General features: G+C 37.3%; 1 protein-coding gene across 1 annotated transcript in view; it reads left to right on the forward strand.

Annotated features, from left to right (window-relative positions):
* Positions 1-15,962, forward strand: part of rbm45 (RNA binding motif protein 45) — a 114,505-nt gene that overhangs the window by 36,500 nt on the left and 62,043 nt on the right. Inside the window, exon 2 of the mRNA XM_051710493.1 lies at positions 10,338-10,460. Within this exon, the coding sequence (XP_051566453.1) occupies positions 10,338-10,460 (123 nt within the window). The remainder of the gene's footprint in view (positions 1-10,337; positions 10,461-15,962) is intronic.

Consider the following 15,962-nt stretch of genomic DNA (forward strand, 5'->3'; position numbering starts at 1 on the left):
TAACTGACTATCAACCGACAGCCTGAATGTCAATACAGTACAATACTGTACATTCTATATATATATACTACTTTATATATTTTTATTTTTTATTTTTATTGAATAATGTGTATCTATATAGTGCGTATTGTATACTGTACAGTGTATGTTATTTGTATACTGTTGAGTGTAATTATGTGTATAACAGATGTTTAAATTGTGTTGTGTTAATTTGATGTTATTGTAAATTGGTATATGTCTCATCACTGTCACGACTGCTATGTTGATCAGAACTGCACCCAAGAATTTCACACACCATTGCACTTGTGTATATGGCTGTGTGACAATAAAGTGATTTGATTTGATTTGAAACTCCAGACAACATGAGTTGTGGAAAATCAGATGGGATATTGGAGCTTTTTTAGATTTATACCGTGCATGTCATTGAAGAGATGGTAAGTCTATCCCTCACAGCTTCATTTCCATTCCCATTAAAAATCAAACATGGCGCTACTGTGAATAAGGTCTATAGACCAATCCTCTTGTTTACAAAAATGTCAGCGCATGCGCAGTAAGTGGTGGCAGAAAGCCCACTGACTGTTGTGTTAGATTTGACAGATTAGATGATTAAACTAAAGTATGACACAAAACCATCATAAATACAAACATTCTTGGCGATACAATTACTATAATAAAATGAGTTAATAAATAACATGTAATCATATTCGCTATAAATTTTTGCTGCAAAATTGTGAGTTGAAATAATCTCAATCCAGTCAGCTCTGTTGATGGCTTGAAGCCACAGCAGTCAATTTAGAGCCTTCGGAATAATTTTTCAACAATGTAATCCGATAAAAGTTTACTTTACTTTCCACCACTTCCGTGTTTGACATAAGCAGTGACCATTGCCAAAGCATTGGTCTATTGCATCACGTCTTGCTGGAAAGCAAGTGACTAAAGAGAAGGGTCACAATATAGGCTACATACTTTAGGCTATGTGCATTCTTAATGAATTCATTTAGAGTTTTAATGTTGTATTAACTTTTAATTTAAGAAAACACATAAATGCACAATAAAATATAAAAAACATGTCCAGAGACATCCAAGTAGTCTCAGTGGTTTTGTATTAACCAGCTAATGAATTATTTAATGTGTTTTTTTTTTTTTTTTATTATAATTGCGAAAGTGGTCTTAAATTTTTCTTTTATTTGGCCTTAAAAAGTCTTACATTTAATTCCATCGAACCTTCAGGAACCCTGCATGGTCCAAATCACTGAGATCACATTTTTTCCCAATTCTGATTGTTGATGTGAACATTAACTGAAGCTCCTGACCCGTATCTGCATGATTTTATGCACTGCACTACTGACACATGATTGGCTGATTAGATAATTGCATGGATGATTGTTGGTGCCAGATGGGATGGTTTGAGTATTTCTGTAACTGCTGATCTCCTGAGATTTTCATGCACAACAGTCTCTAAAATTTACTCCGAATGGTGCCAAAAACAAAAATCATCCAGTGAGCGGCAGTTCTGTGGACGGGTTGGCGCTGTTTTGCAAGCGCGAGGGGGAGACCTACACAATATTAGGCAGGTGGTTTTAATTTTGCGGCTGATAGGTGTGTGTGTGTGCGTGTGTGTGTGTGTGTGTGTGTGTGTGTGTGTGTGTATGTATGTATATATATATATATATATATATATATATATATATATATATATATATATATATATATATACACACACATATATATATATATATATATATACACACACACATATATATATATATATATATATATATATATATATATATATATTATAATGTGTATATATATACACCGATCAGCTTTGTTTGAAATTTCAAACACATTTTTAATGTTGGAACCTAATGAAAATAGGATTAAATATAGCTGCAAGCAGCAATGCAGATTCCTCCTCAAAATGGCAAATCATTAAAAAATGTATCAGTAGCGGGTTGGGGTTAAACCCTCCCGATGGAGGAATCCTAAAAAACATGTCTTTCTGTCTGAATCCTAAATGAAAAATTATGGCTGTGGTTGGATTTGAACCTCTGACCCTTCACTTACCAGCACAACATCTTAGCCAAGTTAACTATTCATTTTGCTGAGTATTTCTGCTTTCAGTTTCTGTATAAAAAAAGAACCAGTGGCTAGCATTGTCAGATTTGGCCCAAGTTCAAACAGCTGTAATTCAGTCATCTTTTGACATAACGAGGTGATATTTTGTACGGTACTTCAGAGTGATGTCATCTTGAAGCATGTTAGGTTTGAAAAACCATCAGTCAAAATGACATTTGATTTATTGACACATATATATATATATATATATATATATATATATATTGAGGCAGTGTGGACATTTACATAAATACGCCCCTTTCAGCTATTTTGTATTGTATTCATTTTTGCTAAGTAACAAATTGAAAGACATCAATTCTACACATGGGTACCAAATTTCAAGTCAACTGGATATACGGTTCAAGAGAAGAAGATTTTTTGTAGGTTTTCCAAAATTTTCAGTGTACAGCAAAATCCATCATGGTGGACCTTATGGGTCCTTTAGGCTTTTTTGTTCCCAATGAGAAATGAGGCATGCACACCAAGTTTCAGAAGAATTGGACAAATGGGGTGGAAATGCCATCATTTTGAAAATGGGACTTTTGGGCGTGGCCTGTAGAACCCCCTAACGGCAAATGTGGGCCATTCTTGGTGTGGGGGTTCCCGGTGGCCTGTAGTCACTGTAGTAGATATTGGGGCACAAGGAGAATAATAATAATAATAATTCCTCCTACCGGAGGAATCCTAATAAGTATATTAAAAAATATATAATTTAAGTGCTACTTTATCAAAACTACTGTTTTCTTTTTTTTTTACCAGACCCTTGCACAGATGCAGCACAAACCTATTTTGTTAAATTCTTGTTTTCTGAAGTTAAAATATTTCATAATATATGATGTGCCTTTTTTTTTTAAATTAAAAAAAAAAAAAATGTTTGTTTTTATATATTAACAATTTTTATTGATTCCATACAACAAATTAAATAGACATAACAGAATATGCGGAATCAAATTATATGAAATTATAACCCTTCCCCCTGAACATTCCCCCCCACCCGACACAAACAAGCACCCCAGTGGTCAAATGTTAATTGACAGTGACACACAAATAGATAATAAATCAGCGGAAAATGGGGAAAATATAGTTTCAAATACAAAAAACAATAAGGTTGCAATACACACATTTAAAACTACAAGTCTCTCTCCACTGCCCCTCCCCGAGAGCCTTCTAAAAAGGCTAAATAGCGGCCCCATTTCTTGTCAAACAAATCCAGGTTGCCTAGCCTTCTATATGATGTCTTTAAATGCCGCTACCCTGCCCATCTCCGTGTACCACTCCTGAAATGAGGGCGCTCCAGCCAACTTCCATTCCCTGTGGATGACCTGTCTTAACACTGGCTAGGACCCAATTTTTTAAATATATTTATCCCCTATATTAATGACCACCCCATCACCTAAAATACAGAAAAATCGGCGCTTAAGCTCTGCCTCGGCACTTTTAATATTCCCTTCCAATTCCACGAGTTCCTGTGCTTTGGATTTTTTGGTGAATGAGGCATACTGTATGATCTGGCCCCTAAGAACCGCCTTGAGTGCCTCCCAAGCCATGCCCACAGAGGATACTGAGGACCAGTTGGTCTCCATATAGAAATTGATTTCAGCCTTTAACATTTGTTGGAATTCAGGATTTTGCAAAAGGGATACTTTAAAGCAGCAACTATACGATTTCCTTTTCTCCCAATGTGGCAACACCTCTAAACACACCAGTGCGTGATCTGAGACTAAAAGGTTTCCAATTGAGCAATCAGCAACAGATGAAATGAGGGACTTAGATATAAAAAAATATATATTCTAGAGTAAATCTTATGGACTGATGAAAAAATTTATAGTCCCTCCCAAATGGGTTCAAAAGTCTCCAAATATCTGTAGACCAAGATTTTTACACATCCTGTGAGGCGTCACTGTTGTTCTAGGGGGCTTGCACACTTTTGCTTCACTATGATCAAGGACTGAGTCCATCAAAAGATTAAAGTCTCCTCCCAATAGTATATCATGAGGGGTGCCAGCTGCTTGCAACATCCCTTCAAGATCTATAAAAAAGCCCTGATCATCAATGTTAGGTGCATAAATATTAGTCAAAATAAGACTTTGCCCCTGAATTTCAGCTAAAACAATAATGACTCTTCCTAATTTATCATTAATCTGTTTGAGACATTTGCATTGTAGATATTTACTTATCAGTGTAATGACTCCCTTGCTCTTACTCAAGCCAGCACTATAGAAAACATGCCCACCCCATATCTTCCCAAATGTTTCAGCTTCCTCTGGAGAAAGATGCGTTTCTTGAAGAAACACTATATCATATTTCTTACGCTTAAGAAGAGAAATAACCTTCCTTCTTTTCATGGGGTGACCCAACCCATTCACATTCCACGTGGAGAGAGACAATGCACTCATGTTGACATTTGACATTTTGACGTAAGAAAAAATAGACTGTGTGTCAAAAACAAGATTATAAAGACCACATTCCACATTCCAAAAGGAAAACATGGGCATTAACCCCGCACACGACAGCGCCAGCTGGCGTCTGTCCCTCCAAATTCAAACAGTCCATGCATGCCTATGAGAACCCCCGCGACAACCTTGCCGTCGAATTGCTCAAGTCTTGTGTTTCTATACAAATTTTGTGAGACAGAATTACACGGCAAAAGATAATCTATAAAACAAACTCCAGCCAATAGGCAGAATAAGCACAAAGAACATGTAGATATATCCATAAAACTGTCCTGAAGATGTGATGCTCTACAAAATAAACTGCAGCCGATAGGCGGAACCAGCACAAAAAGAATGTGCAGATTCCTCAAACAGTCAAGCGAATGTTCAGGGAGCCAGTCCACTCAGGCTGCAATGTGAGTACAAACAAATTACTTACTCCATTGACTTTATGAAGGACATCGCTTGCTGTGGACATGTGAATGTTTTACGGCCATCCTTAGCATCTGTTCTCATCTAGCATCTATTTGGCCGTGAATATCAATGCAAAAGTGAACTTCCTACTGATGAAGATATCAGAAACTTTGTGGAACCATTAGAACTCCCTAACCTGCCGACTGAGCAAAAGTTATGACATCTCTTGTACTTATAGATCCAGGTGGTGTTTATTCAGGGCCACAGCTCTTCTGATAACATTAGGTGTTTCATCAATATCATGTGGTCAGTGGCTCACTTGACACTGAAAAGGCATTTGATATGGTAGAATGGGATTATCTTTTTAAGATTTTGGAAATATACAGGTTCGGGAATACTTTTATTGGATGGATTAAGTTACTTTATAGACACCTGGTAGCGATGGTACAAACCAATGGATTAATTTCATATTATTTTACTGTGTATAGGGGCACCCGGCAGGACGCCCTCTTTCCCCATTATTGTTATGTCTTGCGCTGGAAATATTAGCAGCTGCGATAAGAAAGGAAGATGATTTTCCAGGGGTTGTGGCTGGAGGTATGGCACCTAAGCTTTTGCTTTACGCAGATTATATTTTATTATTTGTCTCCGACCCTACTAGATCTGTGCCTTGCCTCCACAGAATTATTAATTCCTTTTCTAAGTTCTCAGGATAGAGAGTTAATTGGTCTAAATTCGGTAACGGCTTCTCAGCCGGGCGCCTTCCAGTGGCATTAAGTATTTGGGTATTTTACTCCCAGCAAATTTGTGTGATTTAGTTAGTTAATTTTGACCCTTTAATAAAAAGATTTTCCAGCGATGTGGGCAGGTGGGCTTCATTACATTTATCTGTGATTGGGAAGGTTAATGTTATTAAAATGAATTATATTCCAAAATTCAAGTACCTGCTACAGTCTCTCCCTATAGATGTCCCCCTCTCTTATTTCAAGCAATTTGAAAGTATAGCGAAGTCCTTCATTTGGAATGGTAAACGTCCCAGATTATATTTCGGTAAACTGCATAGGCCGATTGACAAAGGTGGGCTACGCCTACACAAGATTTTGTTTTATTATTATGTGTTCGGTCTCAGACATTTGGTGCATTGGAAGTGATTCCACCTGAGAGAGCCCCTCCTTGGTTTTTTTATTGAACAGGAACTTCTTGCCCCTATTTCGCCATTGCAGAGCCTTTCTATCAAACTAATTGGAGAAGTTACACCCCGTTATCTCGCTTTTGCACTCAGTATGGACAAAAGTGTCCAGAGTGTTTAATTCGGACATTATTTAAATGTTGCCTCGAGCATATGGCTGAACCCAAAATAACGTATTAATAAGTCCCCTTTCTGCTGGACAGAGTGGATTGTGAGGAAGGTTAATACACTCAGTGACCTATATGAAAGTGGGGTATTGAGATCCTTTGAAAATCTGGTTCAACATTTTGGGATTCCCAGATCTCAGTCCTTTAGGTATTTACAGCTGCGCCACCTGCTCTGTACTATTTTTGGGAGTAGCAAACACCCCCCTAAAACGGCAGATACTCTGGGAGTGGTGATTACTGCTTTTGGGAAAGGTCATGAGGCATCAGTGTATTACTCCCTGCTAATTCTGAGGGATGGAGCATTAACTTCTCAAGAGATTATGGGAGAAAGATTTAAACTTGGTATTGGAGGAGGGAGTGTGGGCTAGGATTCTAAAAAACGTCAAGTCTGCATCTAGAGATTCAAGGGTGCACCTTATGCAAGATTTTACATCGATTCTATTGGACACGATTGTAAAGGCTTGGTTTTAAAGACACCCACCTGCTGGCGATGCTAATCAGAAGATGTAGACACAACCCATGTTTTTTGATGGTGTATTAAGATCCAAGAATTTTGGGTGAGGTTTCAGAGTTTTATGTGTGATGTATTGGGTACTCAGATTTCATTGTGCCCCAGGCTCTGTATTTTAGGCGATGGGGCGGTCATCAATATAGGTAATAAACACTTAAAAAATTGGGTCCTAATGAGTGTTACATCACTTAAATCAGCTACTTACTGGGGTACCTCAGGGATCAATGCTTGGGCCACTGCTCTTCTCTATATACACATCATCACTGGGACCCATCATTCAGGCACATGGTTTCTCTTACCACTGCTATGCTGATGACATGCAACTCTACTTGTCTTTCCAGCCCAATGACAAATTATAGTGCTTTAAGGTAAAAAACTCAAAATTTAGTAGAATTCAAATGGGTCATGCAAGTTTTGAAGTTGTGCCGCAGTAGAAAGAAACCAGATTGAGTAGCGCCAGTGATCACACCCTCTGCGTTCTCCTGTCTGTGGAGCACAGTCTGGAAGCCTGCTGGAGTGGACTTGCGTGCGACAATCACGTGACACGCAGCTGCGTGTGTGAGATGAGAAGCATATTTAGAATGCGAGAAGAATTTAATTGAAATTGCTTTGACGACCCGAAATTTCGCTTGGGCGGCCGCTGAAAAATTATAAGTACCTGAAAAACCCTGTTTCTTCAATTCTCTCAGTCTCACGTGAAGTCGCCCTGCCTTCTCAATTTCTCCGACAGAATGTGTACCGCGTACGTGTTACGTGAATAGAATGAGCTGCAAATTTCTTGCCACGTGGTGGCAATTTTGCATTACCGCAATACAGATGGTAATCCAAAATATCTACCGGTATATCGCCACCCCTAGCCTGTGATGTAGCCTACAATAAACCTAATGTTTTCTAAACATGACGTGCACACCGAATAAAAGATGGTGTAAACCGTTAAGCAATCGGCATCTCATTGAAAATAGCCTTCTCAATCAGCAGATTAAAAAAAAAACGTCATTCCTTGCCTACAACAGTCATTTTCTAGGCTACTTACTCAAAAGCATTAATTTTTTGATGAGAAAAATTAACATGTCGACATGGTCTGGTGAAAGATGGGATTTGACTGACCTGAGGTGGTTATCCTGCACTTGAAAAAGCCCGCTCGGGAGGAAACTAACTTTCAAATAAGCACAGATTTAAAGAAGACTCAAATGTGAAAACATCCAACTTTCAAGCCAACATTTCGGAAATCTGATTGCCGCATCACCACCGAAGTGATTTCATAGCTACTTTGCTGAGTTTGCGAGTCTAGCTAGAGGACATTTTCCTGCACGCGCCACGAGTGAGAGAGGGAAGAAGTGCACGCAGCCTGCGGTGAAATGAAACTTTGTATCTGCTCCAGATATCCTCTTTTTTTTTTTTTATATTATTATTATTATAATTGTTTTAAATAATATTTGTATTATTAATAATATTTAAAATGTGTAACATTAATATGAATTTAAGTGCAGTCTCTGTAAAAATGTAAAGCCAAATGTAAATGTAAAAAAAAAAAAAAAATGTTGGACAGTTTAATGGGGAAAAATATTAACCGACCAGTAATTGCAGTTTCGACTAGCAGCATCAGAACTGTTTATTCGACTAGTCTCACACCTCCCTACCATAAACACCCATATGAATGGGCACCATGCAGTTTATGCTGGTGTATTGGCAAGTGTAATTTATGACAAGTATATTGTCATTTATTTCTCATTCAAATCAGCATTCATTTGTAATATATGCACATTTATGGTTCATGTTACATCTGCCAAACCTTAAATAGCACCAAGTCCAAATTTTTCAAAGGAGAATATTTTAATGAATTTGATAGCAGTTTTTTTTAAATATCGGTTATCGTTATCGGCCACAATGAGCTGTGAATTATCAGTTATAGGTATCTGCCCAGAAATTCCATATCGGTGCATCCCTAAGTTTGATACTTTCAGATGAAATGTGTTGGGTATGCGTTATGTGTTAACCCTGAAATGTAGTTTTATAAATTGTAATGTGAAGCTTGTACATTTTCTTCCGATTAATTTTGAAATTTGGCTGTATTTGAGGGGCTGCACCATGTTAGCCAATCATATAAGTGGGTGTTAAGAGGTTTAAAGGAGGCACTGAGGCCAAAACCGAGCACTTCAGAAAGAGGGCCAGAGTCAGGGTGGAAAATGATCATATATTATTCAATTATGACCATTTTGGTACAAAAAAAACTTTACTAACATTATAAGTATACCTCAGGGAAGATAATAAAATAAAAAAGGAGTATGTTATGACCTCATTAAGCACTCAAATACTGAACTGACAACTGTATTCTCCTGCTCTGTGAACGTGGCTATAGTGGCTTCAACACATTCATCATCAATGACAATACAGCATTTTTGGATTGTGATATTTATTTCTAGTCTTTTCTATATAAAAATATAATGTACTTTTCTCACCCTGTACTATCCACTTGACCTTACATATGGTCCTTCTGCTTTTTTTTAAATATAAATACTATCCAGCTTTGGTTGTAGTATCAGAACTTGATTTTTTCATAAATTCTTAGCACATCTTTACTGGAATATTTGTTAATAAAACATAATATACAGTATTATTTAATTATATAACATAAAACTCTGAACACAAATAAGAAATTACACTCATTACAGAAAATAAAAACTCTGAACTTCAGTGAAACTGAAAACATACCTCACGACCCAATATGTCTCATAATTTAAATGTAATTAATTTAAATTAAATTAGTTACGTTTGAGTTCCCATAGCATTTTGAAGTAAAAATTGTCAAATTCAAAAGGTTTCAGATATCAGTTGTAAAGATGAAATGCAATTACATAATTATGTTAATGAGTAAATGTAATTATGTAGCCAATCAACTTTGAGCTAATGGATGACAGTGTACCTCGGCCACCACCGAAGACCATTTTTGGACCAAGGAAAAACCCTGGTTGTGCCATAGTGTATGGTTGTTTTAAAATTGTGAATGCCAGGTTAATTGTCATTGAGCTCAGATCATTATTTGCCTTGTAAGGTTTGATTAGGTCTTTTTGTGGTGTTAGAAATTAAAGATAGTAGGATGTGAATGCCAGGGCGGACATTGCACATGCAAAGGTTCCGCCCTATTCCAACCAATGTTCAGAACTATCACAGAGACGAATAAATGTCAGAATCTAATGTCAAATCGGTAAATATGTAATCGCAATGACGAAAAATGTACACATTAAATATTTTAAATTAGTCGCATGTGTAAACGTGTTAATTTTGAAAGCTCAAACAAAGTTGTGTAAATTTGTTTTAGATGGAGTATAGCATGTCACTGCTTGTCATGTCAACTACCTACCTACAGTGATCTTGATTTAATGTGTCTAAATGACAAATTAGTAATGAGTAATAACTAGTTTGTAAACAAATTGGATAACAGGGCTGTAAGTACACAGTTTGGTTGAGATGTTAAACTGATGTTGATGATGGTGTTTCTTGTCAAGGTGTTCATTGCTCAGTCCAGATCCTCTGGCAGTCACCGGGATGTGGAAGATGAAGAGCTCACCAGAATATTTGTGATGATTCCAAGGTCCTTCACGGAGGAGGATTTAAAAGAAGCCTTCAAGGTAATTTTTTTGATACAGTTTTAATCCATGTCTTAACCCCTTAAAGGAATAGTTCACCCAAAAATGAAATTTCTCATAATTTTCTCACCCTCATGCCACCCCAGATGTGTATTACTTTCTTTCATTTGCTGAACTCAAATGAAGATTTTTCAGAAGAATATCTCTGCTCTTTTGGTCCATACAATGCATGTGAATGGGTACAAAAAATGTTAAGATCAGAAAATCACATAAATCAGCATAAAAGTAATCCATAAGACTCCAGTGGTTAAATCAATGTCTTCAGAAGCAATATGATAGGTGTGGGTGAGAAACAGATCGCTTTCACTTCTTGTGTTTTTGGTGATTCACATTCTCACCTGCTGGGCAGGGAGAAGAATTTCTTGTAAAAAAGGACTTCAATATTAATCCGTTTCTCACCCACACCTATCATATCACTTCTGAGGGTATGGATTTAACCACTGGAGTCATATGGATTACTTTTATGATGCCTTTATGTGCTTTTTGGAGCATCAAAATTTTGGCACCCATTCACTTGCATTTGTATGGACCCACAGAGCTGAAATATTCTTCTAAAAATCATAATTTGTGTTCTGCAGAAGAAAAAGTCATACACATCTGGGATGGCATGAGGGTGAGTAAATGATGAGAGAATTTTCATTTTTGGGTGAACTATCCCTTTAAGCTCTGCTGCATATTTGGCTTCCGCCTGCAATTTTCCACATTCAAATTTAAAAGCTCACGTTGCACACATAGTGGACTAATTACAGAATATTTGTTTATTTTTCCAGAAAACCCTTCCCCCTTGTTTACGTTTACTATCTTGTGATGATTTTTGTTTCTATTATGTATTTGAAAAATCACCCAGAGGTGATCTTGACAGGTATTGTGAGAAACACCCATTCACACTATGGGCTCTATTTTTGTGACCGCACTTGGTGCAGTGCTACTCGCTCAAGGCATGCAAACTGTGGGTTTATTTTATGTTAATGAAATGGTGCAAAGTCCAATTTGCTATCTTCCTGAGAAATAAGTAATTGCACTAAGATGTCTGAGAACCATGTCTATTCCCAGTGCAAAGTCTAAATTCAGTTCCTGCATTTGCAGTTTGGGGATTCCATCAGCAGATATACAGTGTTTCCCCTAGGATTTGTTTCAGCAGCAGTGCTGCTGTGTGCGCGTTCACAATCCTGCAACGCCGGGCCGTATTAATGCTTGTTAGTCAAAGAATAGATTAAACAGGTGTCAAACTCAATTTCTAGCCTGGGCCACATCAGGGTTTATTTGTGCCCTCAAAGGGCCCTTTGAAATTGTGGCACCAGCACCTGCTTTGAAAATGTGGCACCAGCACCATGCAATTACCCATAATATTACATGTTATGTGCATTGAAATGCACATTTGACAGTACAGCACTGATTTTGAGGTTGGGATGCAGATGAAAATTATAATATTAACAACAGTAACATCTGTGGAAAAAATGAACAACAAATTTTTATATGGCTAACAGGGTTTTTCCTGGCTCAAAATGAGGCAGAGGTGATACCATCCTGATCATGCACACACATACATTTGTACCATGCCTTCCACTGGCTGAAGCAAACACTTACAAGCAACATATTTTAGGTGTTCTAATAATTAGATGATTGAAGAAAGCTTGCTTGCTGCTGTTTATGTATTGTTTTTGTATTGTTGTACACTGGAAGCTCCTGTCACCAAGACAAATTCCTTGTATGTGTAAGCATACTTGGCAATAAAGCTCATTCTGATTCTGAAAATGACAATTATCAACTTATAGCATATTTAATAAAAAAAAAGCTAACCTGTTCAACATTAAATACAACATAACAGCTAATGTATTCATTTATAGTTAACAAACAGTAATCTAGATTAACCTCTTAAACCGATAATAAGATCATCTCTGATCTCAAGTATGTGGGTGTGTATGGTGGGAAGGGACGATGTGTAGAGATCAAAAGGCCACTGTTTACAGCTTGGATTGGACTGATCGCTTAGATTGACAGGTCTTGATTTACCATGCGCACAACTGAAACAGTGGTGGATCTTATTACTTGTTACTTATTCTTTGTAATTATGTTTCTGGTTTATTGTGGCATTTACAAATGTAAGTAGTTCTTAGGTTCAGTAAAACCCTCAGATCACTTTTTGGAGAGTTTTTTTGGACTTTTGATAAAAAAGCAACCTTGGTTCCAAATGCCATAACTTGCTTTGAGATAACAATACAACATTTTGCCCAGATACAGTTGATATGATTGTAGTCATCATGTCAAGCACGAATAATTAACAAAATGAATAAATAAACTGCATCACTTTCTCAGCAGTGTTGTAACATAAGAGCCTCCAAACATGAGATGTACATGTTTGCATTTTTGAGAAAATCAAGATTATGCGTGGTTAGTAATTTTTAAGTCACTGAAATAAGGCCATGAAACACATAATAGATTTTATAGACTCCAGTTTTCACTCACAGAATTAACTTTTGTGGGACACTTTTTGTGTTAGAAAGGCTGTATCGGATCACGCTCTTCTTCTGAGGTAAATTCACAGCGTGCCTTCTTCCAAAAACGATAATGAGCTCAAACGGGAAAGACTGTACCTCTCGTTGGTTTCATACGGATTACACAATCAGAGAATATTTGTTTTCAATTTAAATTGGTTCATTTTAAAAGTAGACAATTCAAGCTTTCTATAGACATATTTCTCATGTCTGCGAGGCAAGTATACTCTTGAGTTTCGGTTCATTTTCCTGACGCGCTCCAGACAGAAGTTCACGGAGACCGAGACGGCAGAAAGTTCATCCTGTATGATTTCTTTATTTTACAAAACCTGTTATTGTTTTGCTGTTATTGTGAGTGTACACAAATTAATTAATAAATTAATTAAAATAAAAAGTAAACCCTTTATAGTTTCGAATTATGTCTTCCTCTTTTCTGTATGACCAAAAATGACGGAGTACTTCTTTCTGCTGTTATCAGGGAAAAAGTCAGGTGATCGTGCCGGCGCCTCCGGTGACCACAGAGAATTGACTATGTTATGTTATCAATATAAAAAAAACAACTCAAACAGGAGCAATTCAAATATTGAATTTTGGGGGCATTTCTGACCCTGCACGATGCTATTTTGAGCCAACGCCTGATTAGCTTGCTTGTTGTTAAGCTTAATGGAGGGCTCTATGGAGATTTTTTTTTATAGTGGTTTAATTTCACAGCAGTGGCAAACAATGTCGAAGTTTAGGGCAAACGTTATTGTAAAGGAGGAGGCGAGAAGCAGCTTTCCTGGTTCAGGTAAGGTTTTATTTTCTCTCTGCAGCAGAATTGCAGTCTCAGAATCTTTGCGTTATTCAGTCTAAGTTAATATATAATCACACACCGCTTCACCAAATAAACTCTCATCATTTGTAACAGTAAAACTCTTTGGTTCTTATTCGGGTCTGTGGTGCCCAGGCTCTCTCTCTTCTATTTGCGGTGTGTCTCTATTTATGCCGCTCTCCCCGTGCTCACTGAAATTAGAGACAGGTGATAGACATAATTTAGCTCAGGTGTAAGCGCCCTTACCGCTTTCTCTCTCTCCGGAGAGATGCTTGACCACGCCCCCGCTGCCACAGTTATCCTTACCTGGCTGTCACAAATGAAGGCTGGTCAGGTAGACTTCGATGTTGTGTGGAGGCTGTGACAAAGAACGTCAAAGAGGGGGAGGGGCAGGGGCTCGTGTGGTGTCGCAGAATTACAACTTAAATGCAGATGTCGGGCACACGTTTAATTGAGAATTGATGCCAAGGGCCAAATTTAAATAAAAACTAAAATATAAATTAAAAAATAAGAAATGACTTGCAAAAAGGGCACTTATCTAGTGAAAGAAAAAAAAAATCTAATCACTTTTATTGTCACACAACTATATGCACAAGTGCAACAGTGGGTGAAAGTCTTGGGTGCAGTTCCGAGCAACATAGCAGTCATGACAGTGATGAGACATATACCAATTTACAATAAACAGATTTACACAACACAATTTACATATCTAATATACACATAATTACACACAACACAATATACAAATAATACAACATTAAGTGTTACAACATTAAATCCATGGTAAAGTTTTGTAAGCGTTGTGATCTGAGAATTGAAAAGCCTTCTAATTGATGTTTTCTCTTGTTTTCTTTGTCAGTACAGTTTAGAATGTGGGGACTGTTTGTTTTAAACTAGTTTCATCATCAGGACGTAAGAGTTTTACAACAGATAATTCTGTACCGAATTCAAACAGTTTCGTGATCCCCACCGAGCATCTCACTGCTTCACAAGTGCATTTAAAATAGACTGTACGGTTGAGACCCGTCCATGAATTACCGCACTAGCTCTGCCCTCATGCTGCTATGATTAAGCCATGTTGATAATTGACCTGTGTAGCGCTGTTTCGTTCCGCTATTGAAGCGAGCAAAATGAGCTCCAAAACATACAGATGACAGGGGTAGGCTCATTTATATTCACGAGGAGAGCGCTAACTGATTGTTCATTGAAACATTGTGATCCCGTGCCATCCTACATTTCAGAAATGAGCTCGCCAGCCACTTGAAATAAAGCCAGTTTGACACGTGTTATGCGGTGACGTCATTGTAAGTGCGTGTATTTGTGTGTGGTGGGGTTTCTTTTGCAGTGTAGAAAGTGCACAGCTGACTGAGGCTGGCAAGCATTATGTTACTTCGAGAATATGAAATTAACCATGTGAAATCCCTAGAGTGGCGCTCATAATTCAGCAGTGGCGCAGTGCCGCTGCAAATGGATGTTGGGGAACACTGGATATATCAAAGAGCTATTTTGTAATAACCAGCTGACTGTACATTTCCCCACTTATTACATGGCTACTAACCAAATAAATAAATGAATGAATATGAAACATTGATTTGTGCTGAAATTATCTAATTATGTGAGAAGAAATCGCTGTTTAGCTGAAATCCACCTCTGGTTGTGAGTTGTTGGTGTTTATCTTGTAATTAATGACTGTCTGACTGCTGATTATCCAGCGAAAAATAAGACTACTTGTCATTTGAAAAAATAAATTGACATGAAACCTTGATTTGAGTTGAAATTATATTATTAGCTTCAACCCTCTACAGCCATGTTGGTTAAAGAATCGCCACTGGCTAGTGAATTTTTGTTTTTACTCACTAGACTTTTGACGACATGTAAGCGTAATGCAACTGAAGAGATATTAAGCAAACCGAGAAAGGGGGCCTCTTCATAGATTTAGATTTGCTGTTCAGAAACAAGACAGAAAGCAGAAGGAAGGCAGTTGATAACCCATTAATCTGAGGTTTAATAAATAATATAAAGTATATAGTTGAGAAGATAAGTTTGCATTCCCTTTTGTCTCATGTTCACACCCCTTTCATAATTTATACAAATATAAGAGATAAAAGATTTTTATTTTATTTAATACTGCTACAATCTACATTACAGATAATAACAAATTATAGTATGCATATAGTA

Source organism: Myxocyprinus asiaticus, chromosome 11 (assembly GCF_019703515.2).
Source record: "Myxocyprinus asiaticus isolate MX2 ecotype Aquarium Trade chromosome 11, UBuf_Myxa_2, whole genome shotgun sequence".
NCBI classification, from domain to species: Eukaryota; Metazoa; Chordata; class Actinopteri; order Cypriniformes; family Catostomidae; genus Myxocyprinus; species Myxocyprinus asiaticus.